We start from the raw sequence: 17,311 nt of genomic DNA on the forward strand, positions 1-17,311 counted from the left end.
AAAAGGTGAGAATGAGTACAGTGGATCCTAGAAGGTTGGGGCTGGAGGCAAGGAGCCTCCCAGCTGTGTGCAGGGAGCCGGAACAGGAAGGTGCAGGTTTGTGGGTACAGAAACAATTGACGGGTTGGCAGGAGCGGAAGGTGGATGCACGATGGCTGACGGGTGCCCCTCGGTGGCCACAGTGAATAACTACACCTGATACCACCCAGACACAGCCAGTGCCCAACTGACTGACTTACCTCAGGGCTAGAAGGGCCCACTGACCTACAAAAGAGGACCACACGCTGCAATAAAAACGGTTTGCGTGAATGCATCTGTACCCGGAGCAGTGCGTCTGTGTGCCTGTGTTGGGTAGGAGCGTGCCTGATATGAATTTAGGCATGCTTATTCGTGTATGTGTCTGAGTACGTGTATCAGTGCAAGTGATCGGGCGTATGTGCAGGTTGTGTGTGCACGTGTGTACGTGTTAGTGTGCAAGCCCTGTGAGCACTGGAGCCAGGATGTGCATCTGTATGTTTGTATGTATGTGTATCTGTTGGTAAGACTGCTTGTGTCTGAGTGGATGTGTGTTAATGTAACTTTTGGGGCCTTGGCTTTCTTTTCTGTTACACATTGAAATAGTTAAGCTCCATAATCTTATTGTTTGTTTAAAGTTTGCTCTTGGATGCAGGCCTGTTCCAGAATAACTAGCAGATGCGAAAAGCATCCATTATGTATTTTTGCAATTAGCCGAAAACCCAGAAACTTTTCTTAAATAACAGGCACAATTCTGTGGGTTGCTTATTGCTAGGAGCCGCCTCCTCTCCCCGGCTCAGGCAGGCCGGCCCTGGGCCCAGCCCTAACCCAGGCCAAGCCAGGGAGGGTTTGCAAACTGTCCCTAGTGAGATGGGAAAACCATTAAGGGTTCAGAATAGAACTCAAGGGACAGCTTACAGCAAGGAGAAGAAAGAGTAGAAAAAGAGGAGGGGTTGAGGAGTGGAGCAGCCTCCAAAATCTGAGAGGACTTTGTCAAACTTCCCCATCCAGCCTAGCAGTTACCCGGCATTCTCGTCTGGACTCAGCTAAACAGACACAGGGTAAGCCCACATTCTTCTACCCGCCTTTATGGTTTGTCCATTACATTTCCCTGCCTTGTCTTTGCATGCCCCTATCTCCTATTGTTTGGCACATGGACCCCCACCCTGTCCAGCCACCCATCCTGGCTGTCATGCTTTTGCTAGCGCGGTTTCTCTCCCAGAATATGCTGTTTCTCTCCCCTGAGGCAAAGCAGGCACCTCCTGACCACCAGCAGCATTACCATCAGCAAACTTTGCTGAATACCTATCCCAGGCATGGCGGAGGGCACCCAGGAAGTAGAAACAGAAGCTTAAGGAAGTTTCTCAATATTTGGGTTCCTATGGGAAGGCACAGACTCCCATGATGTTCCTTAGCCTTTCCTCCCTGCCCGTATGGACAGGGAGCTGTTCTGCATCCGAGTTTCAGGAGGGCCCAAAGAATGTGGCTGGGGTTCCAGATGGACCTCAGACTTAGATAGCTACAACTTGAACAGGATGTGACCATGGAACCTAAGAGCTGGAAGATTCTAAAACACCCTGCTGGTTACACACTTCCAGTGATGGGGAATTCATGTCCTAAATTATCCCAATTCAGTGCTGGGTGGCTCTAACTTTACAAGGTCTTCTTTAGGGGCGCCCGGGTGGCTCAGGCGGTTAAGCTTCCGACTCTTGATTTTGGTTCAGGTCTTGATCTCAGTCCTAAGATCGAGTCCCTAGTTGGGCTCAGCACTGGGCATGGAGCCTGCTTAAGACTGCCCCTCGTGTGGCAACTTCAGTTGCTTCCAGGGCCCTAGCTCTGCCCTCAAACCCATCTCCCCTCAGAAGTCTGGACAGTGACAGCGGCCCCAGGGCTCTCCTCACCTTTTATGACAATGGCAGTTGTGAAGTGAGCTGAAAGCCACCCTACTATGTCAAGTTAGTACCCATCTGACAACTTCTTTAGAGAACATTTGTGATCTTCTCCTAGTCCTTCTACCCCTCCCCTCCTCAACCCAGGAACTTCAGGGATGGTAGACTAGGGAACTGTTTGATTTGTGAGCTCTCAACCAGGGTTATCAATTTGTCATTTATCCAGCACTAAGTACCTCCTCTATGTTAGGCACTGTGGACATAAAGACCAAGAAGCTGGTCCCTTGTCCACAAAGATGCAAGACTAGGAGTTTCCAATATCAGCTCTGGTTCCTATTTAGTACACTGGTTCTCAAAATATCACTATCACCTGGAATTTTATAAGAAATGCAAATTTGTGGACCCCACCCCATATCTACTGAGGTGGGCCCCCTAGACTGGGTTTAACAAGCCCTTCAAATGATTCTGATACACTTGAAAGTTTCAGAATCATTGGTTTAGATTCACCTGGGGCGTCTTTAAAATGAAATTAGAATTTCTGGGAGTGATGCCTGAGACATTGGTTTAAAAACATGGTTTATGTTTTTTTAATTTTAGAGATAGAGAACGAGCGAGCATGAGTGGGGGAGGGGCAGAGAGAGAGGGAGACACAGAATCCAAAGCAGGCTCCAGGCTTCATGGTGTCAGCAGAGTCCCACGCGGGGCTCGAACCCACAGAACCGCGAGATCATGACCTAAGCTGAAGTCGGACGCTTAACCAACTGAGGCACCCAGGTGCCCCAAAAAAAAAAAAAAAAAAAAATGGTTTAAAGGACATTCAACAAATGTTTGGCACACTGAATGAAATCCTATTAAATAGAAGTGACTCTCGAGCATCACAAGTTATAACTTTGCCTTTCCAGGTTTTTGTTAGGAATGACGGTGGATTAAAGCATGTTGGTGTTAAGGAATGAGGGCTGGGAAAAAGGGGACCTGGGTTCTAGGCTTAGTTCTGCTACTATCTGGAGGGCTTTGAGGAAGACACATCTTTCAATATTCAAGAGAATATATTAAGAATATCTTAAGAATAATGTGTAGGGGGTGCCTGGGTGGCCCAGTTGGTTAAGTGTCTGACTCTTCATTTTGGTTCAGGTCATGATTTCAGGGTTCATGAGATGAAGCCCCATGTCGGGTTCCATGCTGCTTGGGGTTCTCTTGCTCTCTGCCCTTCCCCCACTCATGCCTGCACTCTCAAAATAAATAAACGTTAAAAAAAATAAAATGTATTGGGGCGCCTGGGTGGCTCAGTCGGTTAAGCGTCCGACTTCGGCTCAGGTCACGATCTCGTGGTCTGTGGGTTCGAGCCCCGCGTCGGGCTCTGTGCTGACTGCTCAGAGCCTGGAGCCTGTTTCACATTCTGTGTCTCCCTCTCTCTCTGACCCTCCCCTGTTCATGCTCTGTCTCTGTCTCAAAAAAATAAATAAATAAACGTTAAAAAAATTTTTTTTTAAATAAAAAAAATAAAATGTATTAAGAATTGACTCTGTGCCAGGTCACGAAGAGAATACAGAAATACAGCTAAAGACCTCTAAAATCTCTTTCCCAAAGACACCATGCATCAAGAACTACAATGCATTACCCACTGAGGAGAAAGTAGGTGGAAACCTCATTCTGTTCTTTCCCAATCCAGTAAATACGGTCAGTGAAAGCGCTGAGGAGACACCGTAGTCTTACAAGGCTTCAAGCAGAAATTTATACTAAAGAGTTTCAGATCAGGAACAGGAACTGGAAACTATCAAGTCTTCATAAAGCAAAAAATTTTCTAAGTCATAACACAGTAACATCACAATGGAGGTATAATAAGTCAAAAATCTATCAACTAGATTGAATTATGAGTGGGTGGGTGAGATTTTCGCCAAAACTATTATTTTCTGGCCCTAGTCTCTCCTGGTTTTCCTTCCAAGACAGCCAATCACATGGTCTTCTCTGAGCTGTGAGCTACAAGTAGAGGGAGGCTGATGAGGTGAAAGATTCATCTCCCCTCCTATCCCCTGTACTCCATGGTTATCCGATTCCAGGCTCTGGGAGAGATGAAAATAGAATCCTAAGGAAACTGCAGGTGGACCCAGTTAGGATCCAAAGTTCAGTGATGCAACTGGCAGCTATAGCGAGTCAAAAATAACTTTCTCATTTTGCTTTTTCAAGAAGTATTTACTGGGTGCCTACTATGTGCAGACACTAGGAAACAGATGAAAACTATTTTTGCTCTCCTGACACAATCTAGCAGGGGAGTCGCCAATAAGTAAACAAAGTAACTTCACAAATTGCAGATACGTGCAATAGTGAAAACAAATGAGGGGCGCCTGGGTGGCTCAGTCAGTTAAGCATCTGACTCTTGATTTCAGCTCAGGTCAAGATCTCATGGTTTGTGACTTTGAGCCCCGCATCTGGCTTTGGGCTGACAGTGCAGAGACTGCTTGGGATTCTCTCTCTCCCCCTTTCTACCCCTCCCCTGCTGTCAAAATAAACAAACTTAAAAAAATATATAAAGTAACGAGGGTGGGGTGCCTGGGTGGCTCAGTTGGTTAAGCATCTGACTTCAGCTAAGATCATCTCACAGTTCATAAGTTCAAGTCCTGCATCAGGGTCTGTGCTAACAGCTCAGAGCCTGGAGCCTGCTTTGGATTCTGTGTTTCCCTCTCTCTCTGCCCCTCCCCTGGTCCTGCTCTCTCAAAAATAAATAAACATTAAAATAAACAACAGTAACAGGGTAGTGATGAGGAAGCATGATGGCGTATTAGTGGTTACACTTCAAAATCAGGCTCTATTACAAGTAGGCAACATGGGCTACTGGAAGACAGGACGCAGATCTGGTAAGACCCAAAGGTCTGGGGTCCAATTCCAGACTCACAACTATCTAGCTGTAAATATTGTTGGGCAATTGACTTGGGCTCCTTCAGCTTCAGTTTAATCATTCACAAAACAGGAAAACCGTCATCCCAACCTGAATGGTTGGGAAAACAAGATGAGAACAGAGGTAAAAGTGTGCTTGCATTAAAGCACTATACAAAAACAATACAGTTAAGAAACTGCTAGACTTGAGCTTAACTTGTGAGCCTGTTGAAGGCAGGGACTACGTATTACTGCTTGTGGTATCCTTAATAAATGTGTCTCAAACATATTTTGAGTGAATGGTCAGCCAACGTTTTTTAAAATATTTACTTATTTTTGAGAGACAGACAGTGTGTGAACAGCAGAGGGACAAAGAGAGAGGGAGACACAGAACCCAAAGTAGGCTCCGGGCTATGTGCTGTCAGCGCAGAGTCTGATGCAGGGCTTGAACCCATGAACCATGAGATCACGACCTGAGCCAAAGTTGGACACTTACTGACAGAGCCACCCAGGCGTCCTGCCACCAAACTCCTTGTAATGTCACCATTTTAGTGCTCATCATCTCCCGGTCTGATGACAGACACATTGCCTAATTAAGGAAGATGTAGATTACCTGTAACAAATTCTCTGATCTCAATCCTAAAAGCTAGTATCTCTGCCAGGCAGCTTGCTAACACAACCAGTTAGCTCAATTAAGATGGCAGATCCATGAATGTGATTACAGACTGTAATGATGCCTCCTGTATCAATCTAGTTATTATTTCAGCAACTGGCCAGTCTGAGTATTGTCATATGAAACAACGATTTAGCTGACTATAAATACTTAAAGTCATATACACAAGCTAAACTTACAAATATCCATAAAACTACTGAAACCATAAGTTAAGGATAAATGAAGATAGATAGTATCAAGGGAGTCTCATTCTTGAAGCCCATTTTCATCAACAAAATAATCCTGGAGAGTAGTGGGAATGTGGTCTATGATCATGAAGACTGGACAGATTAAGAAATGGTGTTTGGTAGGAGTGATTATGGGTAGAGTAAGTCTCCTACAAGGACCATCATGGCCAAAGCACTGGAATGAACCAACTCCTGCTTCTCTACACAAATGGTTTTACTCTCCCTGCCCTCATCCCATCCCATCCATCCTCTCCATTTCTGACTCTTCCATTAGCACAACAGCAGCAGCCTCAAGTCCAGTAGTGCACCTACCTTCTCTAAAGAGCACTTAGCCAGACCTAAGCAGGAAAGGCCCTAGGCAGAGGAATGGTCTCTGCTCAATCATGTTTGATATTGGATGTGACAAGGACATTCTGACACAGTCCTTGACATCAGGGGGATTTTGATGTAGCTGTTTTAAACTGGTCATTTTGATGTGACTATTTTGACCCAACATGAAAGTTGACCATTAAACTTTAGCATTTCTCCCCCAAATCATGTAAATGATGTGTCTATGGTGGTCTAAACCACCACCCCAATCCAGGACAGGATAATGGTAGTGCCTATTGTGCTCTACCTGGTAATTAAAAGGAAAAAAAGGTTTCCATTTTGACAAGGCTATTTTGATGCAGCCTTGTCACAATCATACTCTGGCCAAATTCTGGCAGCTGGTTTGGAACCACTTGTGAGAATGCTTCTCTGTAAAACTAAGGACCAACCAACCTGGGGTGAGCCATGCACAACAGCTTTGTGCTCTTAAGTACTAACTGCTGAGCCAATTCAATGTCTTCTCCCTCTGGTTCTGGAAGCCTTTGGAACCAGGTGGTCGTAAGAGGGCCAGTTCTACCCCGAGTCCTCAGAGGGCCGCAAGCATTTACAAACCGGCAATGAATCTCAGCCAATTCAGGGGGTTTCTTGGAAGTCCATCTTGAGTCCACTGTATCAGTTTTCCCCCTTAATTTCAGAGAAGCAGTTACCAAGAATATACTTCTTCCAGGAAGCCTTCTAAAGGGTAGAATACAAATATTCCCAAAGCTCACATACATATTTTTTGAATTTTATTTTCTCTTTTTAGATGTGGTTACTCAACCAAATGAGAATGCATCTGCTATTTATGCAAAATGCTGCTTAACTGCTCAACTGCTCGATTCTACAGTGTAGAAGACAATTTTCAAAGTTTGTCTGGATTATCTACATCAGGGCTGGGATGAGGTAACCTACCTCTACAGATGCTTTTCCTTTGGTTGGTTAGGGCATTGAAGGCCAGTGTCAAGAAGGTAACACTTTGTGCGTTACTTCAAAATGTATCATAAATAAAAAACCACTTTCTGTGGCTGAAAGAACCTCACTTAGAGAAATGTTGATTTATTACCCTCATCTCTCCCTGAATAGGCCAAAATAATTAAGCCCTCTTCTCTTATGGCTAGGTCTTAGGAAGACAAAATCATGAAAGAGCCTTTTTGAAGAAGACGGACTCCAGAAAACCAGGTTCTGCTCTGATGAGCAGGGACAGCAAGGATCTCACAAAAATCTGAGCCCTGGTGATGGCCTGGAGGTGGCAGGGCTGACAAAGGGTATAAAGCGTGATAGCCAGAAATTCAACTTCGTCCTTTAGCTGTCCCGTCCTTTACCTGTCCCAAGGACAGGAAAGCTGGTGACCTGCGGAGCACAAATGAGGCCCAGAATTAACACCACAGTCACAATAACCACACCCATTCAAAGGAAAGCAAACCTGGATCCAAGAGAATACTTAAACTGGGGTCAGGGGTGAGGAAATAAAGGGATAGGTGATTAGGACCATTTTTACCTTTTTCCTTGGTACACAACAAATGAGCTTACTTTCTTCATTAAAAGAAAAATGCTTAGGATTAAGGAGTACTTAATTTAGTTGAAACATGAGGGCAGGCTAGGGAGAAGTGAAATAAGCTATATAATAATGATCATTACCCATCAAAAGACATGTGAAGGTCTACCCACATCAGGGTGTTAGTTTCAGATAGAAAACGCTTGGAAGGCAGAGTATGTGTTTGTAGCACCTACAGCTTGTGCAATTATTATGAGTTTGAAGAAGGACCAAACCTCCAGGGGAAAAAAAAGCTGACCTACTCTGGCCAATACTTTCAGTCACTATTATCTCCAGAGTGTCAGGCAACTACTTAATTACATGACAAAGACACAAGCCCCCCAAGGCATCTTGAGACATTGCCTTGAGGCATCTTGAGACATAGCCTGATGCCAATTTCCCCCTCAAAGAGACAAGCAATTGCTGCTGTAGGTAGGTAATGAAATAGGCTATACTTGTGCCTCGATCCAGATTACTTCTTGAAGGAATGGGATAAAGTCATGCTTTCTACTTAATTCAAGATGTGCAAACATAATACAGAGCAGAAAATTCTCCTGGATCCTGAACTCTGCTTTTGCTGTAAACCCACATGTTAAATACAGGATACTTCTCAGTCTTCAATATGCTTGAGAGAATGGAAATCTGAAACAGCAAACGCCATAGCACAAAATTTATTAGGATTATTTACCAAGTAATTTCATATACATCCAACATCAGGAAATGTCAGTTAATTTTAAAAAAAAAAAGAAAGAAAGAAAAGCAAAAAAAAAGCAAAGCTTCCACTAAGGTCTTTCAAAACTGAAAACCTCCTTGGTGACTTTAACAAACGGAATGACTAAACTAATGAAGTCCGATGTATCTCAGTCAAATCCTAAACACAATATTGCCAACATGTTTTTCTACTCAAAAGCAAACTAGCAAAGGCTCATAATTTCGTAATTACGATGTTTCTTGATTTGTGTTCTCAAATGCCACAAAAGGCTGTGTGATGAAAGGAAGCGAAGTGCCTCGTCTCAGCAGTCTTCTTAAAAACCTCACGTTTGCTTCCCAAAATCAGTATAAACATTTAGATTCCCCCATCTGATGAATTTCTTCACTTATTTGAGCAGGAATGCTCTCAAAACCTTATAGTCTTTACTCTTGCTTCATACTGCAGCTTTTTGATTAAACCACCAGCAAAATCCCTCTGTATCTGGTGAACTAAATCACCACACAAGAATTTGTTATAGTCTCTTCCAGGAAACCAAGATAATCTCAATACAAATTTTGGTGGCTAATATGATCCATCCCTTATATTTTGTTTCCTAATGGCAAGTATGTTGAAAAATATATCATTAATAAGTGAATTTCATAACACACATAGAAATAAATGAACCTATTATAATGTAAGAACATCCACAAGTTGTCCTCACTATTCCCAATGACTTTATACTTCTACTTCTTCTTCTTCATTTTTAAGTAAACTCTACGCCCAATGTGGGGCTTGAACTCAAACCATGAGATCAAAAATCACATACTTTACACCACTGAGTCAGCCAGGCGCTCCTATTCCCAATGACTTTAAATATAAAATCTAATTAAACAAAAACAAAATTCCTTACCCTATTTAACCCTGTATACCAAACAGTATAAGTGCTAAAAATGAGAAACATTTTAATAAATCTCACATGAAGAACCTTGGAAATAACTCTTCATTAGTAATGGCAGAAAAAGATAAGAAAGGGGAACACAAATTTCTCAGAGATTTTTTAAAGGAAGAATGGATTTAAGGGAAAATTCCTTTGGACTCGATAGCCTTTTTAAAATAGCCTTTTTAAAATTCTGTACCTTTCAATGCTTCAACATGATGCCAAAAAAGAATTTACTAAATAAAAGTAGCCAGGAAGGAAATCAAACATTTACAAGATATATTTATTATTTTTCTGACCAAAGTGCAATGATTTTTAAATGTCCTTAAATAACTGAAAAAAAAAAGTATTCAAGAAAATAAACACAAATGGGAAATTTAGCCATTAGATTTTTTTTTACTTCATACCAACCCTACATTTAATCTAGAAAACAAATAAAAACAAAAAACAAAAAACTCTGAATGAAATGTTATTAAAATGCTAACCAAATCATTTTACCATAAACCCAGTACATGCATTTCAAGGTTCCCCTGCTAGGAATTTTGTTAAGATCAGTTTAATCAATAATAATAACACTATATAATAGAGCACAGGAACACATGTCATTTGATGTGATCCTGCCCCTTACCCTCAGATTTATGTCAGAATAAAGCTGACAATTCTCCCAGGCTCTGAACCCCCAGCGACCCCATCCCAATCCCTGGAAGCAAAGAAGATGCCTTGTCATACAACTTTGTATAAGTTGTAATAAAACAAAGCCTTAAGTTTTCTTATCTTTCTGTAGGAAATGGTCAGTTATTTGATAAATACTAAAACACTTCTAGGAATTCATTTTATGAGTTTGTTTACCAAACACATTTTGCAAGAACTGACTACACAAAAAGTTCCTTTGGAATTTGGTCCACAAATTCGCTTAACAGGTTGGAAATGTAAAACCTACAAGAAAACAAGGAAGTGGGGAATCCCTAATCTTAACATGTTGTAATTACTAAAGGGATATACACACAGACTACAGAGTTTTGCTCACAGAAGGCACACACTATAAAAGGGATATGCTTTTTGAGGAAAAACAAAGAACTAGCTGATATCCTTCTTTGTTTTGTGAGCACCATAGCTAAGATGAAGTTAGACCCGAATTCACTGTCTACTCCTGTAACCAGAAAAATTGAAGATAAAAAATTTAATTTGTCTTACTACATACTTTCCAGCCATTCATTGAGATGTAATTATGAAAGATTAAAATTGCCTTAAAAAGGGGTTGTAATAGCAGCTATCAAAGCAATATTCAAGCATGATTTCAAGGATGCTTTCAGATTTAGAGTTAGCCTTCTTTGTCAAAAATCTTCACAACTTCATCAAAAACCTGTAAAGGACAAAGAGTAGTAATTTAAAAAGGAAGTATTATTAAAATACTATATGGCTAAATTCCTGTTTAGAAGTCCATTTTTTTATTAATTTTCAAGATGTATCATTTAAAAAAATACATTAATTCCTTGGTTTCATCTATTTTCCTTTGGACCTCTCCCCAGCTCGTGCTTTGTCTGTCTCTCTCTCTCTCTCTCAAAAATAAAAAAACATTTAAAAAATAAAAAAATAAAAAAATAGAGAGAGAGAGACACTAGAAAAGAGCTGCTGGGCACTGAGGGCTTGCACAGCAGTTTAGAGATCAGGATTTTTACAGAGTGGGAGGGAAGGGCTGGGCGCAGAAGCCCTGCGCCCCTGGGTCTCTGTGCTCTGTGACGAAGAGATGGAAGCTGCCTGGGGCCCTTGCTCTAGAGGACTCGCCATTCACATTAGAGATTTTAAAAGATGAATGTGGTCCAAATCACAGTTCTCAAAATGCCAATTTTCCAGTGCTTGAGAAAAGAGGTTTGGAATTAATAAACCACCCACTTCTTAGGAAGAACAAGTCTGAAGTTGTAAAATCTATTTTAGACTCTATTCAAAAAAGGAGAAAAAAAATCTCATTTTTCACTTAGTCTCCCAGGTCTTGAAAAGCAAACAAACTAATCTGTCATACTTCTTTTTCTCCTGCCTACCTATCCCTTGTCCCCCAAATCACATTTTTACTGGACTTTTCTTTTAAGGCAAGCTAGGGATACTCACTTCATCAACAGACTTAGAGGCATCTATTTTCTTGACTTTCCCCATTTCTTCATATAAGTCAATAATTGGCTTTGTTGACTGAAGATAGGTCTGAATTCTGCAAAAGCAGCACATATTGCAAGGTTCTAAGCATCCACCCGCTCTCCCCCACGTTACGGAACAGCTCAGAGCACAACCCAGACCCAACCCAACCAACTCCCTTACCATCTCCTTAGACCACACAATTTACATATTTAAGCATGCCAGTTTCTTTTTCTGGACCAAAATGAGGCAGGTATTTAATCTGTGACTCAAGTTCCAAAATGAGCCCAAGGTGGTGATGTGTAAAGTCTGCAAAGTACCTCTTTTCCAAGCTCTCTCTGTTGTCATCACTTCTACCACTACTCTTTCCCCTCTCAAGACACCGTTCAATACAGATCTAGAAAGAGAAATAAATAGTACAAAAAAAAAAAGATGTGAATTTCACATTTGCCATTCTTTTAACCTGAATGAGAACAAAGTTTGAAGAGATCACAAAAAAACCCTACATTAAAACTAATTTGTCTAATTCATTAATCAACATGCAAAGTCCTTTTAAATTTAAACATGTGGTTCAATTTATATAAACTAGGTTAAATAAGCACAGAGCATAATAAGAATTCATTCATGACTCAGTTTTTCCTGTGTACTTTTTTTTAAACCGCAATAAAAAGAAGATCTGTATGTGTATGCTTCCATCCAGGATATATTATTAACTTATTAGGTATCAATTACATGCCTCAAACTTTGTTCCATTTTGCTTACTTTTTGATAATTCCATAAATATCCAAATATTTAAGAGTCAACATATTTGCATTTGAATAAAGTATCCCTTGTTAATCGTGAATAAACATTCCTTAGTTATAAAGCTGTGGTAACATTCTAAAGTCAACTTTGAAGAATAAGTGAAAACATATTTTTGGGGGTTGGAAAAAGAGAGTTACATTTTAAAACAACTCAAAGGCTGCAGCAAGCCTCTCCACCAGAGACACATTTGCAATTCAGCCCAAGAATAGCCAACTTCCTTCAAGGCAGTTCTTTAGATTCTTATTCTTCCAGGCTGTTGGCATTAATTTAATGAAGTTCTACTGCAGCTGTTAAACAGTCAGGCCTTTTAATTAAATGACTCTGAGAAATTTGGTTATTCAAAGGTATGTCTGGGTATGTTATTAGAAGTGCCAGAAAGAAAAAGAACGCTTTCCTGCTTTTTGCAAGATCATTTCACTCTTAGAAGACAAATCAAGCTATCTTGTATGTTTCTTTAAAAATAGAAAGTTTTCCCAACTTCCCAAAAATGTTGTCCTAACGTCCTAGGGCAAGATACTCTCTGATAAGAGTGCATACCTACGAGGTAACACTGCAGTTTCATTACCTAACATTATTGTACAAGTCAATTCTTAAAACAAACACAGTACTGCTATTTTGAAAATAAAGCAAATTTTAGGTCCACAAGGTTGCTGATGCCAAATAGTTTCTAATAGTCCAACAGCAATACAGTGCTGTTCCATCCAACCAATTTACCAGTTCAAAGCAATACTGCTGCTGATATAAAATATAAGTAAAAAATCACTTTGTTTTTCTTTAATAGTTGACCATCAGTTGGTTAAACCCCATGTGGGCAGATGAAGGTCTTCATTACCTCATTATTACAGTCAAAAAACAGAACAAAAGACACATCTGCCTTCCCATCCATGGTCTTATTCCAACCTTGAAGGTTGTCTTGATTTCTTGGAAACCCATCAATCAAGAATTTATTCTTCTGAGCATTGGCAGCCATTGTCTGATCCATTTCCTAAAAGAAAAGGAAGATTTAGGTTCAATATAACATTAACAAAATACAACTTCTTAAGGAAGGGGGGGGATATATGAGTGTTTGCTTTGTTATTATTATTCTTCAAATCATGAGTAGAGTGCAGGGTGCATGGGGGAAAAAAACAACAACAAGACTTAAAGGAGATGATCAGGCAGGGCTCCTGGGTGGCTCAGTTGGTGAAGCGTCCGACTTTGGCTCCAGTCATAATCTGGCAGTTCATGAGTTTGAGCCCTGCATTGGGCTCTGTGCTGACAGCTCGGATTCTGTCTCCCTCACTCTCTGCCCCTTCCCCACTTTCATTCTTTCTCTCAACAATAAATAAACATTAAAAAAATTTTGGAAGCGGGGGTGGCGCCTGGGTGGCTCCGTCAGTTAAGCATCCGATTTCAGCTCAGGTCTCACAGCTTGTGGGTTCGAGCCCCGCATCGGGGGTATGAGCCCCGCGTCGGGCTCTGTGCTGACAGCTCAGAGCCTGGAGTGTGCTTTGCATTCTGTGTCTCCCTCTCTCTCTGACCTTCCCCCGCTCACGCTGTCTCTCTCTCTCTCAAAAATAAATGAAGTGTTAAAAAAATTTTTCTTTAATTTTTTTAGGTTATAAATTAAAATTAAAAAAAAAAAAAAAAAAAGATGATCCAGTGTAGTAACACGGTCACCTCAAGTTGGTGGAGTTATGGTATATACCCCTTCCCCATTTATACGTATTAATAGACATACACACAGTTTCTTTTTCGTGCAGTTTCTGAATTTTCTACAGTAAGCATATATTACTTTCACATATAGATTCACAAAGTTATAAACAGCAAAAAGAAAATAGGCATTAACCAGTATCTTTGCTCTAGCCACCAGAGACCCTATTCCTTCCTCTCCTCTCTCCCAAGCCATTTTTGCTGTGCTAAGAAGAATGCTACTTCTTCAGGAATTAAGATTCTCTGCAATAATTCAAGTCCAATTGCAAAAAATCCTTGGACAAATATAAAGAGATTGCCAGCATTAATTATTAGTATAAAGTTAATAGTTTTTTCACCTAAAGCTAATTAAGCTACCCAAAACACAGGTAGCAGAGGAAAGAACAGACTCAAGAAAGATAGCAAGAGCAGCACGTTTCATCATCCTGTGCCAGTGTGAATTTGGGCACAATGTGACAATATGTGACAGGAGATGCAGATCTCTAGTCTCCAAATCCTCACCACTGCCAGCCCCCATTGGGTACACGCTGACACATGACTTTGACCAACTCCAGAGCAGCCTCTATTCCAGACACCAACATCTAGTCCCCTCAGTGCTCAAACTGTTTCCTAGTTCTTAAAAAAGAGCGAGGGCTGTCAGGCCCCCTAATTCCTTTCTTTGTCTGAGGGTTGGCTTTGTCCCATCATCTAGCTTTTCCAATATTCTCCAATAATACAAAACTATCACAGAATGTTTTTGGGCCCCTGCTATAGCATTTCTACCCCAATTATGGTAGTGGAAGATACCTGAAGAGGTGCATCAATATTCCACCACCACATACATTTACTCAAGGCCTATAACCAGGGAACATGAAGAGCAAACTCATGGCTCCTGGGGGCTCATAGTTCAGCAGGTGTGTGTAAGAAAATGTGCTAAGTCCTATGATGAGGTATGAAAGGATGCTATGATAAAACAAAGAAATTAAGCACAAACTACCTGGGAAACTGCTAGAGAGAGCTTTACCAGGTAGGTGGCCATGGAGTCCTAAATAATGAAGTGGCAAGCAGACAGGGATCAAGGTACTCCAAAGAGTGTAAACTGGATAGATAAAGGCTCAGAAATGAGAAAGCATAACAGCTTTGATGAATCTGAAGTAAGCTGAGACAGTTGAATATTAGGACACATGTAGAGAGTAGTGGGAGATAGGACAAGAAAGTAGGTAGGGGCAAGATTAATGAAGAACTTATTATGTCACACTAAGGAACTGGTTTTTATCCTGGAAGCAACAGAGGACCACTAAGGACTTTTAAGCAAAAGAATATGCTTACATCACCTTCTGGAAAAAAATCACCTTGACTGTACCATGAAGGACGAGCTAGAAGGGGACAAGCATAGATTAAAGGCAAAGACTCATGAGGAGGCTCCAATAATGGTCCAGGTAAGAAAAAGAGGATCTGAACTAAGGTGACAGTAGTAATAGAGAAAACAGACTAAGTCAAAGAGGGTTAAGAGGAAGATAATCGGGGTGCCTGGATGGCTCAGTCAGTTAAGCATCTGACTCTTGGTTTCGGCTCAAGTCATGATTACGGTTCATGAGTTCAAGTCCCGCATCAGGCCCTGCACTGACGGTGCAGCATGGAGCCTGTTTGGGATTCTGTATCTCCCTATCTCAGCTCCTTCACCACTTGCACTCTCTCTTGCTCTCTCAAAATAAATAAATAAACTTAAAAAAAGGAAAGTCACTGGAAGATGTGCTCACTGAATGGATTTGGGAAAGTGAAGAAGAGGTGGAAAATACAGGATGGCCCCAGGTTTCTGGCTTGGGCAGCTGCACAGATGGCAGAACCATTGACCAGGACAAGAAATAAAAGGTGATCACATTCTAGAGGTTATGCTGATAACGCTGAGATACTTGTCAAATATTCAGATGGATGTCTCGTAGTCAGAAATATAGGTCTGGAGTTCAGAAAAAAAGATGTGTGCCAGTGCTGTAGGTTTTAGCATTTATTAGCACAGTGACAGCCTTGGGCATGGCTAAAACCATCCATCACGAAATATATAAAAGGATAGGAGAACCAAGGATAAAACCCTGAGAAGCATCATGGTTTAGAAACTTGCAGAAGATGAGCTATCAAAGGAAACATAAGAAACAACAGCCACTGGGGGCGCCTGGGTGGCGCAGTCGGTTAAGCGTCCGACTTCAGCCAGGTCACGATCTCGCGGTCCGTGAGTTCGAGCCCCGCGTCAGGCTCTGGGCTGATGGCTCGGAGCCTGGAGCCTGTTTCCGATTCTGTGTCTCCCTCCCTCTCTGCCCCTCCCCCGTTCATGCTCTGTCTCTCTCTGTCCCAAAAATAAATAAAAAACGTTGAAAAAAAAAAAATTAAAAAAAAAAAAAGAAGAAACAACAGCCACTGAAGTAGGAAAGAATAAAAAAAAATGGTATCACAGAGAACAAAGAAGGTTTGAGAAGATATGAATAGAGTTAATTGCTATGAGAAAAACGACTACAAATATCCCCTAGATTTGATAAGGAAGAACATTGGTAACAACAGCAAGAATCGTTTCAATGAAGATGGAAACAGTACCTGACTCCAAAGGGTTGAAGAGTAGGAAGTAAAAAAGTGAAAAATGCAGACCACTTTTTCACAGTGCTTAGTGATAAAGTGGAGAAAAAGGCATTAAATCCAGAGAATAGGGGAGGATACACTCTGGAGTGGAAGCAGGTTACTCCCATCTCTGAAACAAAAGGTAAGAATGTATGTAAATGAGCCACTACTCCTCATCCTCAAGGTTCTGTGGTTCTGTCCTGGTGCTCAGATATCTCTTTTCCATTGGGCTTCAACTATTTCTTACTGTTCTCACTCTTGCATTTCTCCTTCACTATTTCTTATATATGAAAAAACCTGTTAATAGTCTTAGAAATCTACAGTGGAACATGAAAAGATGTTCAACGTCGCTCCTTATCAGGGAAATACAAATCAAAACCACACTCAGATATCACCTCACGCCAGTCAGAGTGGCCAAAATGAACAAATCAGGAGACTATAGATGCTGGAGAGGATGTGGAGAAACGGGAACCCTCTTGCACTGTTGGTGGGAATGCAAATTGGTGCAGCCGCTCTGGAAAGCAGTGTGGAGGTTCCTCAGAAAATTAAAAATAGACCTACCCTATGACCCAGCAATAGCACTGCTAGGAATTTATCCAAGGGATACAGGAGTACTGATGCATAGGGGCACTTGTACCCCAATGTTTACAGCAGCACTCTCAACAATAGCCAAATGATGGAAAGAGCCTAAATGTCCATCAACTGATGAATGGATAAAGAAATTGTGGTTTATATACACAATGGAATACTATGTGGCAATGAGAAAAAATGAAATATGGCCTTTTGTAGCAACGTGGATGGAACTGGAGAGTGTGATGCTAAGTGAAATAAGCCATACAGAGAAAGACAGATACCATATGGTTTCACTCCTATGTGGATCCTGAGAAACATAACAGAAACCCATGGGGGAGGGGAAG

The 17,311-nt window shown here is 41.2% G+C and overlaps 1 protein-coding gene across 2 annotated transcripts in view; it reads right to left on the reverse strand.

The window, feature by feature from the left end:
• Nucleotides 1–7,063: 7,063 nt before the first annotated feature.
• Nucleotides 7,064–17,311, reverse strand: part of CMPK1 (cytidine/uridine monophosphate kinase 1) — a 37,467-nt gene continuing 27,219 nt past the window's right edge. Inside the window, exons 3-7 of one of the 2 annotated variants that reach the window (XR_007454796.1) lie at nt 12,949–13,101; nt 11,633–11,709; nt 11,292–11,388; nt 10,432–10,548; nt 7,064–7,373 (exon numbers count right to left, since the gene is read on the reverse strand). Coding sequence is in view for 1 of the 2 variants with exons in the window: in XM_049617249.1 (XP_049473206.1) it covers nt 10,507–10,548; nt 11,292–11,388; nt 11,633–11,709; nt 12,949–13,101 (369 nt within the window). In the remaining variant the exon portion in view is untranslated. Of the gene's footprint in view, nt 7,374–8,224; nt 10,549–11,291; nt 11,389–11,632; nt 11,710–12,948; nt 13,102–17,311 lie in introns of those variants that run through there. The other variant, XM_049617249.1, reaches the window with a different exon arrangement.

Source organism: Panthera uncia (assembly GCF_023721935.1).
Source record: "Panthera uncia isolate 11264 chromosome C1 unlocalized genomic scaffold, Puncia_PCG_1.0 HiC_scaffold_4, whole genome shotgun sequence".
Lineage (NCBI taxonomy): Eukaryota > Metazoa > Chordata > Mammalia > Carnivora > Felidae > Panthera > Panthera uncia.